We start from the raw sequence: 14,112 nt of genomic DNA on the forward strand, positions 1-14,112 counted from the left end.
TCTGCCTGTGATCATGGGTTCGAGGGAGGTTTCCTGGCAGGAGGGCTTGGGCCCCCTCCTGCCAGTAATCATGAAGTTGTGGGAGGGGATCGTGAAAGGAGAGATTAGGCATCTCTCCTGCCGTGATCGTTACCGGTGTGGGGTGGGGGGGGACAGGTTGCCTGGGCTGCTGAGCTGATTGCAGCAGCCGCGATCAGCTCAGCGGCCCCTATTCGGAACTTATACCTGTTTTGACTTAGTCTAAGACAAAACATATAAGTTTCATCTGGCAACCTGTCAAATTTTTTTGGTTATGGCTGCCAGATGACTAACCCCCTCTTCTACGAAACCACACTAGCGGTTTTTAGTGCAGTTTTTAATGGCCCGCGCTGCTCCCGATGCTCATTGAGTTCCTATGAGCATAAGGAGCAACGCGGCTCTCTGCGCTAAAAACCGCTAACGCGGTTTCGTAGAAGAAGGAGTAAGCCTAGGTTGGCCCACCTCCTGCCCTCTCCACTCCTCTAAAAATGCCCCTTTTCTCTCTAGGTGTTCAGAGGTAGGGTAAAGGCCTATGCTGGTTTTAGATACAACTAAAACCAGCTTTGATTATTGCACTTGGATGATCTATCTTTTTGATTGTCCATGTACCAACTTAGGCCACTTTTTGAACTTTTTTTATTATTATAAGCCCTTACTGTATATTGCCTTCAGCACTGAATATGATAATTCATTCATTATCCAGCAGATTGACTATCGTAATTCACTTTTAACTGGAATAACTCATAAAGAGATATGCAGAATTCAAATCATTCAAAATACAGCAATTCGATAATAAATAATGCAAGGAAATATGATTATGTTATCCTTTTACTTAAGCAGGCTCATTGGTTACCAACTATTCAAAGAATCTCTTATAAAATTATTTTGTTAGTATTCAAAACTTTGATGACAAATGAACCGCCGTATCTTTTGCAACTTCTGATTCCATATTCATCATGTCGAACACGTAGATCAGAAATTATTAGTCATTCCAACATATAGAGAAGTACCGTATTTTCACGCATATAACGCGCGCGTTATACATGTTTTTACCTACCGCGCATACCCCTCGCGCGTTATACGCGTGAGCGCGGTATACAAATTTTTTTTTACATAGTTCCCACCCCGCCCGACGCCCGATTCACCCCCCCCAGCAGGACCGCTCGCACCCCCACCCCGAACAACCGCTCGCACGCGCTCCCACCCGCACCCGCATCCACGATCGGAGCAAGAGGGAGCCCAAGCCCTCTTGCCCGGCCGACTCCCCAACTCCCCGACAATATCGGGCCAGGAGGGAGCCCAAACCCTCCTGGCCACGGCGACCCCCTACCCCCACCCCGCACTACATTACGGGCAGGAGGGATCCCAGGCCCTCCTGCCCTCGACGCAAACCCCCCTCCCTCCAACGACCGCCCCTCCCCAAGAACCTCCGACTGCCCCCCCAGCCAACCCGCGACCCCCCTGGCCGACCCCCACGACACCCCCACCCCCCTTCCCCGTACCTTTGGTAGTTGGCTGGACAGATGGGAGCCAAACCTGCCTGTCCGGCAGGCAGCCAACGACGGAATGAGGCCGGATTGGCCCATCCGTCCCAAAGCTCCGCCTACTGGTGGGGCCTAAGGCGCGTGGGCCAATCAGAATAGGCCCTGGAGCCTTAGGTCCCACCTGGGGGCGCGTCCTGAGGCACATGGGTCCAACCCTACCACGGAGAGTCGGGGAGGGCGAAAGGAGAGTCGGGGTGGCCAGAGGAGAGTCGGGGCGGGCGAAAGGACAGTCGGGCTGCATGCGCGGTATACCCGTGAGCGCGGTATACAAAAGTTTTTGTACATAAAATCATGGTTTCTGCGCGCTATACCCGTGTGCGCGTTTTACACGGGTGCGCGTTATCTGCGTGAAAATACGCTAGTCCACGAACATATATGAAATTCCTCATTTTTAGTTTGAGGTACTACTCTTTGCCAAAAAACATGCGACTACACAGTAACTTGGGACTTTTGAAATGTGAGTTAAAAACTTTTCTTTTTAACAAAGCTTTTCAATAAATTTTGATGTAGCTCTGTAGTAAATTGTTGAAAAAGGAAAGATAAGCACATTACCTTATGTTTTACCCGTCCCTTCTTTTTCTTAAATAAATATATTTCTATTATTTACCCTCACTGTCTAGTCTACTTAACACCCTCCCCCCCTTTTACAAAGCCATGATAATGGTTTATAGCACAGGCCGGTGCCCTGAATGCTCTGCACTGCTCCTGACACTCAGAGTTCTATGAGCGTCGGGAGCAGTGCAGAGCATTCAGTGCGCTGGCCTACGCTAAAATCCGCTATTACGGTTTTGTAAAAGGGGGTGTATAAGATAAACCCCTTATAATTTATTTAGAATTGTAAGCTACCAAGGTTTTACCATAATGTGCAGGATAAAAAGTTATAATAAACTTGGAAACTTGATTTCAGAACCCTTTCCCCCTAGACCAGTGATTCTCTACCCACTCCTCGAGATACACCCAACAAGTCTGGATTTTAAGATGGCTTGGTGTATCCTGAAGACTGAGTTGAGAACCCCTGTTATAGACTATTCAGAATTCAAGGTGGGAGTCCATAAAGCTGCTGGAGAGTGATATCTGGTGTAATTGTGAGAAGCTTTGTGCAAGAATCAGATGTTGCTTCACTGCAAAGAAGAATATTCTCCACTTGTTTGTCCAGAGAAGTGGCTCCCAAAACTGAAAAAGATGTGAATCTGCACTTCAGAGCAGAAAAGCTTCAGAGAGTGTATATCTTCTACAAAACAGGGCTCAACAAGCAAACAGTGGCAAAGTGGACCTTAGCAGTACAAACTGTGAGAGAATCCTCAGAGGAGAATCATTAGTGGAGGGAATTCTCACTGTGGCAGTTGACAAAGAGTCCTCAACTAGAATTAGGTAGCACTTATTCAAAGTTAGGGAAAGTCTCTAAAAAGTATCTTGAAAAGGGATTTGGGAGTCAAAACCTTTGTTGCTGATTTATGAACTATAATTTTGTTGCTGTTTTGTATTTTTTTCTTTCTATCTAGATGTCATTGCCAAATTATTGCCATTTCATAACTTTCTGGAACAGCCCAGATCTCTATGACTGTGTGATTATTGTAGTCATAATGAAAGGAATCCAATGAGTCCATAGTAAGTGTCAAACAACGAAATCGAAAAAAGAAACTGCAGAATTGATGTACAGTACTTTATGCTTTGTAGTGGCCCACTGTTGTTTGGAAACAGGGACCCGACACGGTCCGTGTTTCAATTAATACATCTTCCTTAGGGTTCCAAGGTATTCCTTTTGTGATGAACCATGTGGAGCATACCAATGTACAGAAGACTTCAGAGCTTGTGAAACAGCCGAACAGAAAGAGGTGCTTCTCAGTGCGAAGCTGACAACAAAAGCTGTTTCACAAGCTCTGAAATCTTCTGTAAGTTGTTGTGCTCTACATGATTCATCACAAAAGGAACATCCTGAAGATGTGTTAATTGAAACCATATCGGGTCCTTGTTTCCAAACAAAGGTGGACCACTACAAAACATTTTATTGACTAAAACAAAGTTCCTGCATTAAGTACATCAGTTCTGCAGTTTCTTATGTGATTATTGTAACCAGTAGTTAAGAGGTCCAAAGCACTGAGGGTCTTGAAGTTTGTCTTCTCCCTAATGGAAAAAGCCAGACTAAAAGAGGTACAAAAGGCACCAGGAGTCCTCAGCTTCCAGCTATGCCCATATGTCCAGTGAGGAAAGTATGAATCCATTTAGTTTTACAAACAAATGTCTCAATAAAAAATATTATGGTGATTTAGATCCATTTAATAAATAAGTATATCTCACTAGGAGACTCTCTTACATGGTCAGAAAGCTGATGTGCTTTGCACCATCCCTTCTTCTGTTCAGGGAACATACTGGAATATTCTTACATTTATTATACACAGTTAACCTAAGCAGAAATCCATCTCCTGAAGATATGCTGAAAGTCAGAAAACCTTAGAACATATGGGTAATCCATCCATCAATAGATAGAATGAGATCAGAATTTGTTACATATTTGGACCAAAACTGAGTGTAGATACAGAAAGACCAAGCTGCACTCCAGGACTTCCCAAATATATTCTGGGATCGCACAGCTGTTTGGATATTCAGGATACCCATAATGAACAGGCATAAGATAGATCTGCATGAAGTACCTTCACTGTAAGAAATCTATCTTTTGCTTGTTTACTGTGAATATCCAAAAAGCCGACTGGCTGTAATGTTCCCAGGACAGGTTGGAAAGCCCTGCTGTAGTGTATTCACTGAAAGAAATAATGAGATTGTCAAGAATTCATTTTACAAAGACGAGTCATGCAAAAATAAAACCGAGGCAGTATATTTGGAATGAAAATTCTTAGACTTATTTATACATCACTTTCAGTACACATACATCAAATAAGTGGCTTGATGTTGATATGTAGAAATTTTTAAGCATGGTATTACATGCATTGCCAAGAAAAGAGTATGGTCATTGGGTAATCTGTGCTACTCCTGTGTTTTGTTAATTCTGCTATACTTGTGGTCTGCATACATTAATCTTGAGCGATCAACTTTTCAAGCAATATCATTCCCACCCACAAACATTTCCTGCATCATTCATGATGCCATACTCTTAGAAGTTAATTAATCTTCATTTCAATTTGGTCTAAAGGTGTCGGATATAAATATTTATTACCAATGAGCATTGGAAGCTATAATGAGTATTTGTTGGAGGTCACTTACATCCGCTTCACTTCCTTCCCGCAGATTGTACGTCAAGTCATGCTGGATTTCAGCAATGAATTTCTGGGAATATTCAGGGTACAGTTCCAGAACTTCTCTCATGCCTTTTAGGCTGATGTACTGGAGGTCACAGTAAGTTAGGGCCTTCACGTTGGCATTGGTCTTGATCACCTGATCCTTATTTAAAAAGTCAGAACCAATCAAATCTCCTTTACCTAAAAATACAGAAACACAACTCATCAGCACTGCTTTCTTCACCTGGAGACCATTACATTTGGCTTTCATTTTTATTGTGTAAGCTAGATCTTGTCATGTACACATTGACTTAAAGATATAGTCCTCTTAAATTTCTTCAAGTGATTTGGAAACTGCTTTCAAACAAATTTCAAAACATTCACTGATAGTTAAAGATTATGTGGTCAATTTTCAGGCATTTAACATATATTCAACACTACTATCTAAGGGAAGCAGAATATATATATTATGCAATGGTCATGCTGGCATTATTGATTTAGATTTAGGTCAGCAGGCTAAATGATTCTGCTAACAGTTAATTTCCTGCACTATCTTTGCCCTTCTCCTAAATCTACCTCTTCTTATTTGGTTAACAATAAAATTTCCCAGTTTTGTCCAGATACATATATATATATATTATATATATCCAGATAGGAGAGGTATGTTTTCACTACCCTCCACTGAATGCATAACTCATTTTCCATATTGGTACATGCAGATTCACACATGTGTTGCTATTACTTGATTTATTGGAGCATTCCCAGAGACAGGGTTAATGCACTGATCAAGACACTTTTGTATTTTAGAAACAGAGAAACATGATGGCAGACAAAAGCCAAATGGCCTATCCAGCCTGCCCATCTGCAGCATCCACTATCTCCTACTCTCCCTAAGAGATCCCATATGCCTGTCCCATGCGCTTTGAATTCAGACACAGTCTTTGTCTCAACATAAGAACATAAGCATCACCTCTGCCGAGTCAGACCACAGGTCCATCATGCCCAGCAGTCCGCTCCTGCGGCGGCCCCCCAGGTCAATGACCTGTAAGTTATCTATTATTTAAGACATTTTGCCTGTATAGTATCCCTCTAATTATACCCTTCAATCTCCTTTTCCTTCAAGAACTCGTCCAATCCCATTTTGAAACCCAAAATCGTACTCTGCTCTACCACCTCTTCTAGAAGCGAGTTTCAGGTGTCCACCACCCTCTGAGTGAAGAAGGAGACTATTCCATGCATCTACCACCCTTTCTGTAAAAAAGTATATCCTTATATTATTCCTGAGCCTATCACCTCTTAACTTCATTCTATTTCCTCTCATTCCAGAGCTTCCTTTCAGATGAAAGAAACTCAACATTGGATCACTTACTGTTTTATTGCCCTATGATACTGAATTTTTGGAAGTCGATTTGGGGACATATTAATAATATTTTAGAATCTGCGATCCCTTTGAATTATGAGATAGTGATTTGTGGAACTGTGTTGCATGTAAAGGATCCCTTAGATAAATATAAAAGGCGACTCTTCTTAATTATGATGGGTACAACTGTACAGTTGATTGCGCACAACTGGAAAAATTGGGATCGTCTTAGCTTTACGTTCTGGTGGGCAAATTTATGTTTATTGTATAAATATGAAAAAACAAATGCTGATTTCTCAGGGAACACAAAAATTTTTAAATTAATTTGGGGCCCATTGATGTCTTTTGTAGAATTATTGTAGTTTTAATTTTGTTTGATAAATAATTGCACAGCCGGAGGGGGGGGGAGGTATATGTTTTAAATGATCTTCTGATTTAAGTTTTTTTTCTGGAAGGGAAGGGAGGGGGATTTTTGTTAAGGGTTGATGAACTGTTTCTGAATGTTTATAAGTGCTTAATTCTCAGATTTATGACAAGTATGTTATATTGCACTTTTGTAAGAACTGAAAATTTAATAAAGAATAAAGAAAAAAAAAGAAGAAAGAGACTCAACTCATGCACATTTATGCCACGTAGGTACTTAAATGTTTCTTATCATATCTCCCCTTTCCTACCTTTTCTCCAAAGATCTTTATGGGGTCCTTTTATCAAGCTGCGGTAGGGGTTTAACGTGTGTAATACCGCGTGTAAAACCACCTGCTGCGTTAGCCGCTAATGCCTGCATTGAGCAGGCATTAGTGTTTTAGCCGGCCGTGGGGGTTAGCGTGTGATGAAATATCCGACACGTTAACCCCGCTACTGCGGCTTGATAAAAGGACCCCTAAGTCTGTTCCCATATGCCTTATGATGAAGACCACCAACCATTTTAGTGGCCTTCCTTTGAACTGACTTCATCCTGTTTATATCTTTTTGAAGGTGCAGTCTCCAGAATTGTACACAATATTTTAAATGAGGTCTCACCAGAGTCTTACAGAACAGAATCAAAACCTCTTTTTTCCTAATGGCCATACCTCTTCCTGTGCACACTAGCATCCTTTTAGCTTTCGCTGTTGCCTTTTTAACCTGTTTGGCCACCCAGTCATTTCATATAATTGAACTGAAAAGTATAAAGAAAGTGTAGAATAACTTGTAAGAGAGAAACCTAAACCACTGCTAGAAGAGTGAAATATGAGATGGTATGAGATGTATACTTAATGTTTGCCTCAAGAGTCCAGTCAATAGATATTGACTCTTCCATGTCCTGTAGTATTTATTTGTACAGGCTATGTACATTCTAGAAGGTTATCTTGTTCTCCAGCTTCTTCCCTCCCTCCATGACTGGTCCTGCTGTCCTTCCCACTACTCTCATGACAGGTGCTTCTGTCTTCCATCACCCCCCTCCCAATTGCTGGCGCTTCTGTCCTCTACACCCCCTTGATGACTAGTGTTACTGTTCTCAACAAATCTTCCCCCCCCATGACTGGCATTACTGTCCTTCATAAACTCTTCCCCTCAATGACTGGTGCTACTTTCCTCAATCCCCCCCAGCCCTCGATGACTGGCCCTACTGACCTCTATCCTCCAACCCCACTCAACCAGCACTGAACTTACCATTCTGGTGCTCATTGAAACTGACACCAATACTCTGTGCTGGGCTGTTGCAGGGCCTTGGGCAGTATAGAATTTGGGTTCTAGTGTATGCATATATTTGATAAAATATGCCCATATATTAGAGCCCAGACTCTCTAAGATGGCCAAACTATACCAGGCAGATCAAAACAGGTATCAAAATAGGTATACATTTTGCATGTGTGTACTTTTTATGTGTGTATGTGGTTACACAAATATATAAAAGCCCTTTTGTACATGTAAAACAGGCTTTATACTTGGTAGAAGTCGCTTTTCACATTAAAGTATTATAGGAAAGCATTTCCAATTGTGTTATGTCTTATGTAGGAATGTTAAAACAGGAAAGGAACTCTAAGTTCACTTTCCAAGAATAAATAAATCATTTGTAAACAGTGTAGACTAGAGCCTCATCTTAGGTTAAGTCACTGAACTGACACTACATGAAAGGTAGCCCTGAGGGGACATTATTGTCATTACACACAATATGATGTAAAGCCAAGTGGTGATACTCAGGCTATAAATCCATCAAGGGAAATTACTATCTAAAATACTGCAAGAGTCATGACCAAGCATTTTATGATATCACCAGGTTCATGAAAAGGAATAATGGATTTGCAATTTCCCTTTACACATGCATTGCTGTTGGACATGAGACATTAATTTAAACAGGACATGCACAATGTCGACAGAAATGGAGTATATTCTGTCACTAAAAGCTGTTTTTTGCTTTCACTTAGTGGCAGCAAGAGCATAAATACTGGAGCATAATTAACCTGTATTTTTGGAGGTTTCTAATCTGTTCTGTGATTGATGTTTTTAAAATGGGATTGAGGTCATTATAGCCTTTTTGGATGGCAAATATCTTTGGATATTCAGGGTTTGTCAAATAACTGTTGAGAAAGGGGCTATTTGGTAGATATGCAAGATGGATAAAACAATATTCAGTATACTTCAGATAAAGACATTTGGTACAGAAGGTTTTGATGAGTTTTGGAGAGCTCACACATTCCACTATAAGTGTACTAGTTAGAGTGGGATATAGACCAGTGTCCTCCTATCTCTATAGTCCACTGCACCGACCACTCGACCACTCCAGGAACATGCTTGCTGCTCTAATAGGACTGGACATAACATCTGAAGCTGTCATACAGGCTGATATGTACTGTTTCATTCACATCTTTGGTGAGTGAGAGGGAGTCAATAACCACTGGGGGAGGGGTCATATCTTAATCCCTTCAGTGATTGTCTGGTCAGTTTGGACATTTTTTTTTTTTTTTAACATTTATTCATTATTGAAACAGGACCAGCCTCAAACGTCCAGTTTTGCCCTGGATATTTTCTACAATGTTCTATTACTGCAGAAACATCCAAATCATAAGCCTGCCGTAGTCCTGCCCAAAATACACTCAATATACCCCTTTGAGATTTAGATGCATTGCATATGAACTGTATAGGAACCTGTCTAAAAAATGGGTTCATAGGCAAATGTGTGCAAGACAAATGCGTGCGGACAAATGCGTCTGAGCGCAAGACGTCTGAGCGCGAGACAACTGAGCGTAAAACAACTGAGCGCAAAGGATTCATAGTCAAATGCACGAGCAAGACAAGTGAGCACAAGACAAGTGAGCACAAAACATCTGAGCACAAGACAATAGCATGCAGGACTTTATATCGCAAGACAAGCGCACAAGACAAGAGGCTAGGTAACCATAGTGATTAAAAATGCATTTGCAAAACAGTCATGTATGACAATGACGTACATTACATCCTTATGTTAATGTCTTGCGCATAATCTTATAGCGCGCAGGATCTTATAGCGTAAGGTAAATGGGCATAGGTCCGTATTATGTTTGCAGTAGGTTCATAGTCAAATGAGCGCAAGACATATTGTGCTTTCCATATTGTGTTTTCAGTATTGTGGTCTGATGCCCCTAGTGCCTTCTTCCTATGCCTGCAGTGTCTATTCTCTGATCCAAGCTAACCTGATTCATCCCTCCTCTCTCCTGGTTCATAGTCAAATGCTAATCTAACCAGGCCACCTACTAGAGGTGTGTAACATTCAGTAAGTTCTGTTATTTACATTATTCTAAGTTTACCACCTGTAATCATTTATTTGTGTTTTTCTTGCAGGATATTTTTATTCTACGAGTTCACAAAATGTGTTAAAGCTAATTGCTAATTACATTTACATGATAATCTTTACCAAAGGCGAGTGAAATCCGCGCAAGACAAATACCTGTTATAGAGCAAGTTCTAGCAAGACCAGACCTTTACCTATAATAGACACAGTCAGGCAGCGCAAAAAAAGGCGGGCTGTTCTCAGCACATATAAAAGGAGCAAACATGACTTATATTCTAAGCACAAAGAGCCTAGGTAACCATAGTGATAAAAATGCAGTTGCAAAACACCGTCACGTATGATGACAATGACATCTTTACGTGAACATGCGCGTGATTGTGTTGTTAACATTTTATGACACCCCAGGAAAGAGACTTGGGAGTACTGGTCGACAAGTTGATGAAGCCGTCCAGTAGCGGCAAAAAGGGCAAACAGAATGCTTGGAATGATTAAGAAGGGGATCAAGGACAGATCGGAGAAGGTTATCATGCCGCTGTAATGGGCCATGGTACGCCCTCACCTGGAATACTGCGACCAGCACTGGTCACCGTACTTGAAGAAGGACACAGTAATACTCAAAAGAGTCCAGAGAAGAGCGACTAAAATGGTTAAGGGGCTAGAGGAGTTGTCATACAGTGAGAGATTAGAGAAACTGGGCCTCTTCTCCCTTGAAAAGAGGAGACTGAGAGGGGACATGATTGAAACGTTCAAGATAATGAAGGAAATAGACTTAGTAGCTAAAGACAGGTTGTTCACCCTCTCCAAGGTAGGGAAAACGAGAGGGCACTCTCTAAAGTTAAAAGGGGATAGATTCCGTACAAACATAAGGAAATTCTTCTTCACCCAGAGAGTGGTAGAAAACTGGAACGCTCTTCCGGAGGTTGTCGTAGGGGAAAACACCCTCCAGGGATTCAAGACAAAGTTAGACAAGTTCCTGCAGAACTAAAACGTACGCAGGTAGGGCTGGTCTCGGTTAGGGTGCTGGTCTTTGACCTGGGGGCCACCGCGGGAGCGGACTGCTGGGCACAATGGACCACTGGTCTGACCCAGCAGCGGCAATTCTTATGTTCAATTGTCTTGCACTGAATTGTCTTGCGCTCAATTGTCTTGGGCTCAATTGTGATTGCAGTCAATTGTCTTGCGCTCACTTGCCTATGCGCAATTGTCCATGTGCTTTTGTCTTGCGCACATTTGACTTGCCACCAAAAAATGTGTTTCAAAAATAGTGAATTGGACTTTTTGAAGAGAAAAACGTCCCTCTGTTGCTTTGTGCCACATTTTTCTCTTTCGAAAATGAGCCCCTATGTCATTTATATATAGTCAATATTCAACTTTGTATAGAAGCAGGGAAAGAGCAAGATGAAGCCTTGGTAACCTTAAATAAATGCATGTTAGAGGAATTAGATTAAGATTTGAGGAGCACATTTTTTTGTGTTCTGTGGGTTGGTTTTACAAATATTAATTTAATAAGGTACCTTAGACATCTGTTAGTTCTACTAGTGCATGCTTTTGTAATATCCAGATTGGACTACTGCAACATCTCATAAAGCAGTTTACCAAAGTAACAGTTGAAGAAATTACAACTGGTTCAAAATATGGCTGGTTGACTATTGATGAATAAAAAGATCCAGGATCATATCACACCTATTTTGACTGATTTACAGTGGCTCCAATAGAACAAAGAATAAAGTTTAAAATTTGATGCCTGTGGTTTACTGCCATCAAATTAGATGTTCTGATATATTTAAAGAAGCACTTAAAAGAGTATGTGTCATCAAGAAGTTTACATCCCACAAAACAAGTTTTGGTGGAACTCTGTTTGTTTGACAAGAAAATATGAGGCTGTAATAATGGAAAAGAGGTAAAAAGCTAAATTTCAGAGATTATGATCACCCATATAAGAATATGTTGATAGTAGATGAGAACTTGTTGGACTAAATGTAATGCATGAATGTAGAGGTATGGATGTTGGTGTAATTTCACTCTCTGCATTTGGGGTTGGGTGGGCTGGTTTAAATGATTTTTTTGAAATACCCTATGCTATGTTATAATTGTGTTATTTTAAGTGCAATTTTTTTCGATTATATATTCTCTCATGTTTGAATTTTTATTTCTTGTATAAAATTCCAATAAAATTTTGGAACTAAAAAAAAAGAATACATGAGAAGACAAGACTATAATCAAACTAAAGCATGCACATTTTGTTGTCTGGGTCACAACCTATGGAATTTAAGCCCTTTGAAGTTATGGCAGCTGATTATAAGAAATGGTTAAAAACAAGAAATACTTGTATGTAGAGACCGGGGAAGGAAAGAGAATCTTTAGTATCAAGGGGATGAATGATTTGTGAAGATCTGTTTTTATCTCACCTTGAGATTTTAGGGTGAGGTGAGCAATCAAAAGATTTTAAAGTTTTAAAAAGAAACCTAAAAACGGCCTTAGGGATATTTGGAGCATTGAGATTAAGCATCAGATTTCGGCTTATCAATGGCCACAAATTTGGTCTTGGAGAATGAAATGTACAGTGTCAGCATCTATGAGACAAACATGGTTTTTTCTTTTGCATAGAGCATTTTGGACCCCAGTTAGATTACAGAAGTTGAATAGTTCAAAGTCTAATAGATGCTGGCATTGTAATCTTGAAATAGGAACTTTAGATCATCTTTTATTTTATTGTCCCTATATTTTAGCCTTTTGGAATTCCATCTGGGATCAAGTAAATTGTTTACTGGAAAATCATGTAGCACTATCTTATGATACAGTGTTATTTGAAACAGCTATGAGAAAAAAGAGTCAGATATCTTCATCTAATAATAAACTTTTATTAATCATGACTGGAGTTGCCATTCAACAAATCACTACCAATTGGAAAGATTGCAGTAGACTTAATTTCAATTTTTGATGGAATTCATTATGTCATATGTTTAAAATGGAAAGATCACTAGCTATACATAATGGAAATTATAAGACTTTTATTAAAATCTGGGATCCATTGACATCTTTTTGTGATGATTGAATACCATTTTTCTTACTTTTTATTGAAATATACACCTTAAATTATTAGAGAGGGGAAGGGTTCTTATTATATTGTTCAGTTTTATAATTTGGGGGAAATAGAGTGAGATATGGGTTTGCATATACAATTTCAATATTATCTTTGGGTATTGTTCACTTGTTAAAAGTCTCACAAGGAGTAAAGATTTTTAGTATAGGGATGGGGAGGTATGTTATGTGTTCAATGTGTTTATTCTTGATGAATGGGTTGGATGGGGGAGGGAATACTCATATGTTTTTAGACAATAATTAATAAGAATGTCAAGTGATTTGTATGAATTTTATGTATGAACATTGTACACTTGGTATAAGATTTGAAAATGAATAAAGATTTATAAAAAAGAAAAAAAGATTTTAAAGTTATCAATTTTTAAAAATTAAACCAAAACCAACAAAATCCATCTTCTAATGTCCTCCCACTCCAACCACCTCATATACAATAATGCCCTTGCAGCTAGATAGGAAAGTAAAACGGAAATTAGATACATGTAGATAGGAAGCCAGACCCTTTGTAAACCAACCCAACATGAGTGATGTAGAATACTTACACTCAGTTTTAGCTCAAGCACACAATTTTTCTACTGGCTCCCAAAGTATTATGTACTCCCTAGTAAAGTTAGTGTCTTACAGCTGCCAGTTTGCATTTAGCAATGAGTTCCATCAAAACTGAAAGTGTATCGAAGATCCTTATTTTCAGTTTTGTAGTTTAGACCTTATGGTAGCAGCAAAGAAAAATATCTGTGTGGATGTAGCTTCTCCAGTAATTCATTCTGTAGCTTCTCAGAAAAACAGTCACAGGTGTACACTTGCTCTTCAACTCTAGAATACTATTAGTAATCCTATCCTACCCATGCTACCAGAAAACTGCTATTGCCAGACAACAAAATAGCATTAAAAAACATAGAAAATGATGGCAGATAAAGACCATATGGCCTATCCAGTCTGTCCATCCACTATCTACTAACCCTTTGAGATCCTATGTGCCTGTGCCATGCTTTCTTGAATTCCGATACAGTCTTCATCTCCATCAGGTGGCCATTTCATGCATTCATCACTCTTTCCATAAAAAGTATTTTCATAGATTATTTCTAAGTTTATCTAATTTCACCTTCATCC

The 14,112-nt window shown here is 39.9% G+C and overlaps 1 protein-coding gene across 1 annotated transcript in view; it reads right to left on the reverse strand.

Moving 5' to 3' along the window:
* Positions 1-14,112, reverse strand: part of LOC117360399 (potassium voltage-gated channel subfamily H member 8-like) — a 559,270-nt gene that overhangs the window by 178,132 nt on the left and 367,026 nt on the right. Inside the window, exon 12 of the mRNA XM_033944108.1 lies at positions 4,782-4,996. Coding sequence (XP_033799999.1) covers positions 4,782-4,996 — 215 coding nt within the window. The remainder of the gene's footprint in view (positions 1-4,781; positions 4,997-14,112) is intronic.

The sequence above is a fragment of the Geotrypetes seraphini genome, chromosome 5, assembly GCF_902459505.1.
Source record: "Geotrypetes seraphini chromosome 5, aGeoSer1.1, whole genome shotgun sequence".
Classification (NCBI taxonomy): domain Eukaryota; kingdom Metazoa; phylum Chordata; class Amphibia; order Gymnophiona; family Dermophiidae; genus Geotrypetes; species Geotrypetes seraphini.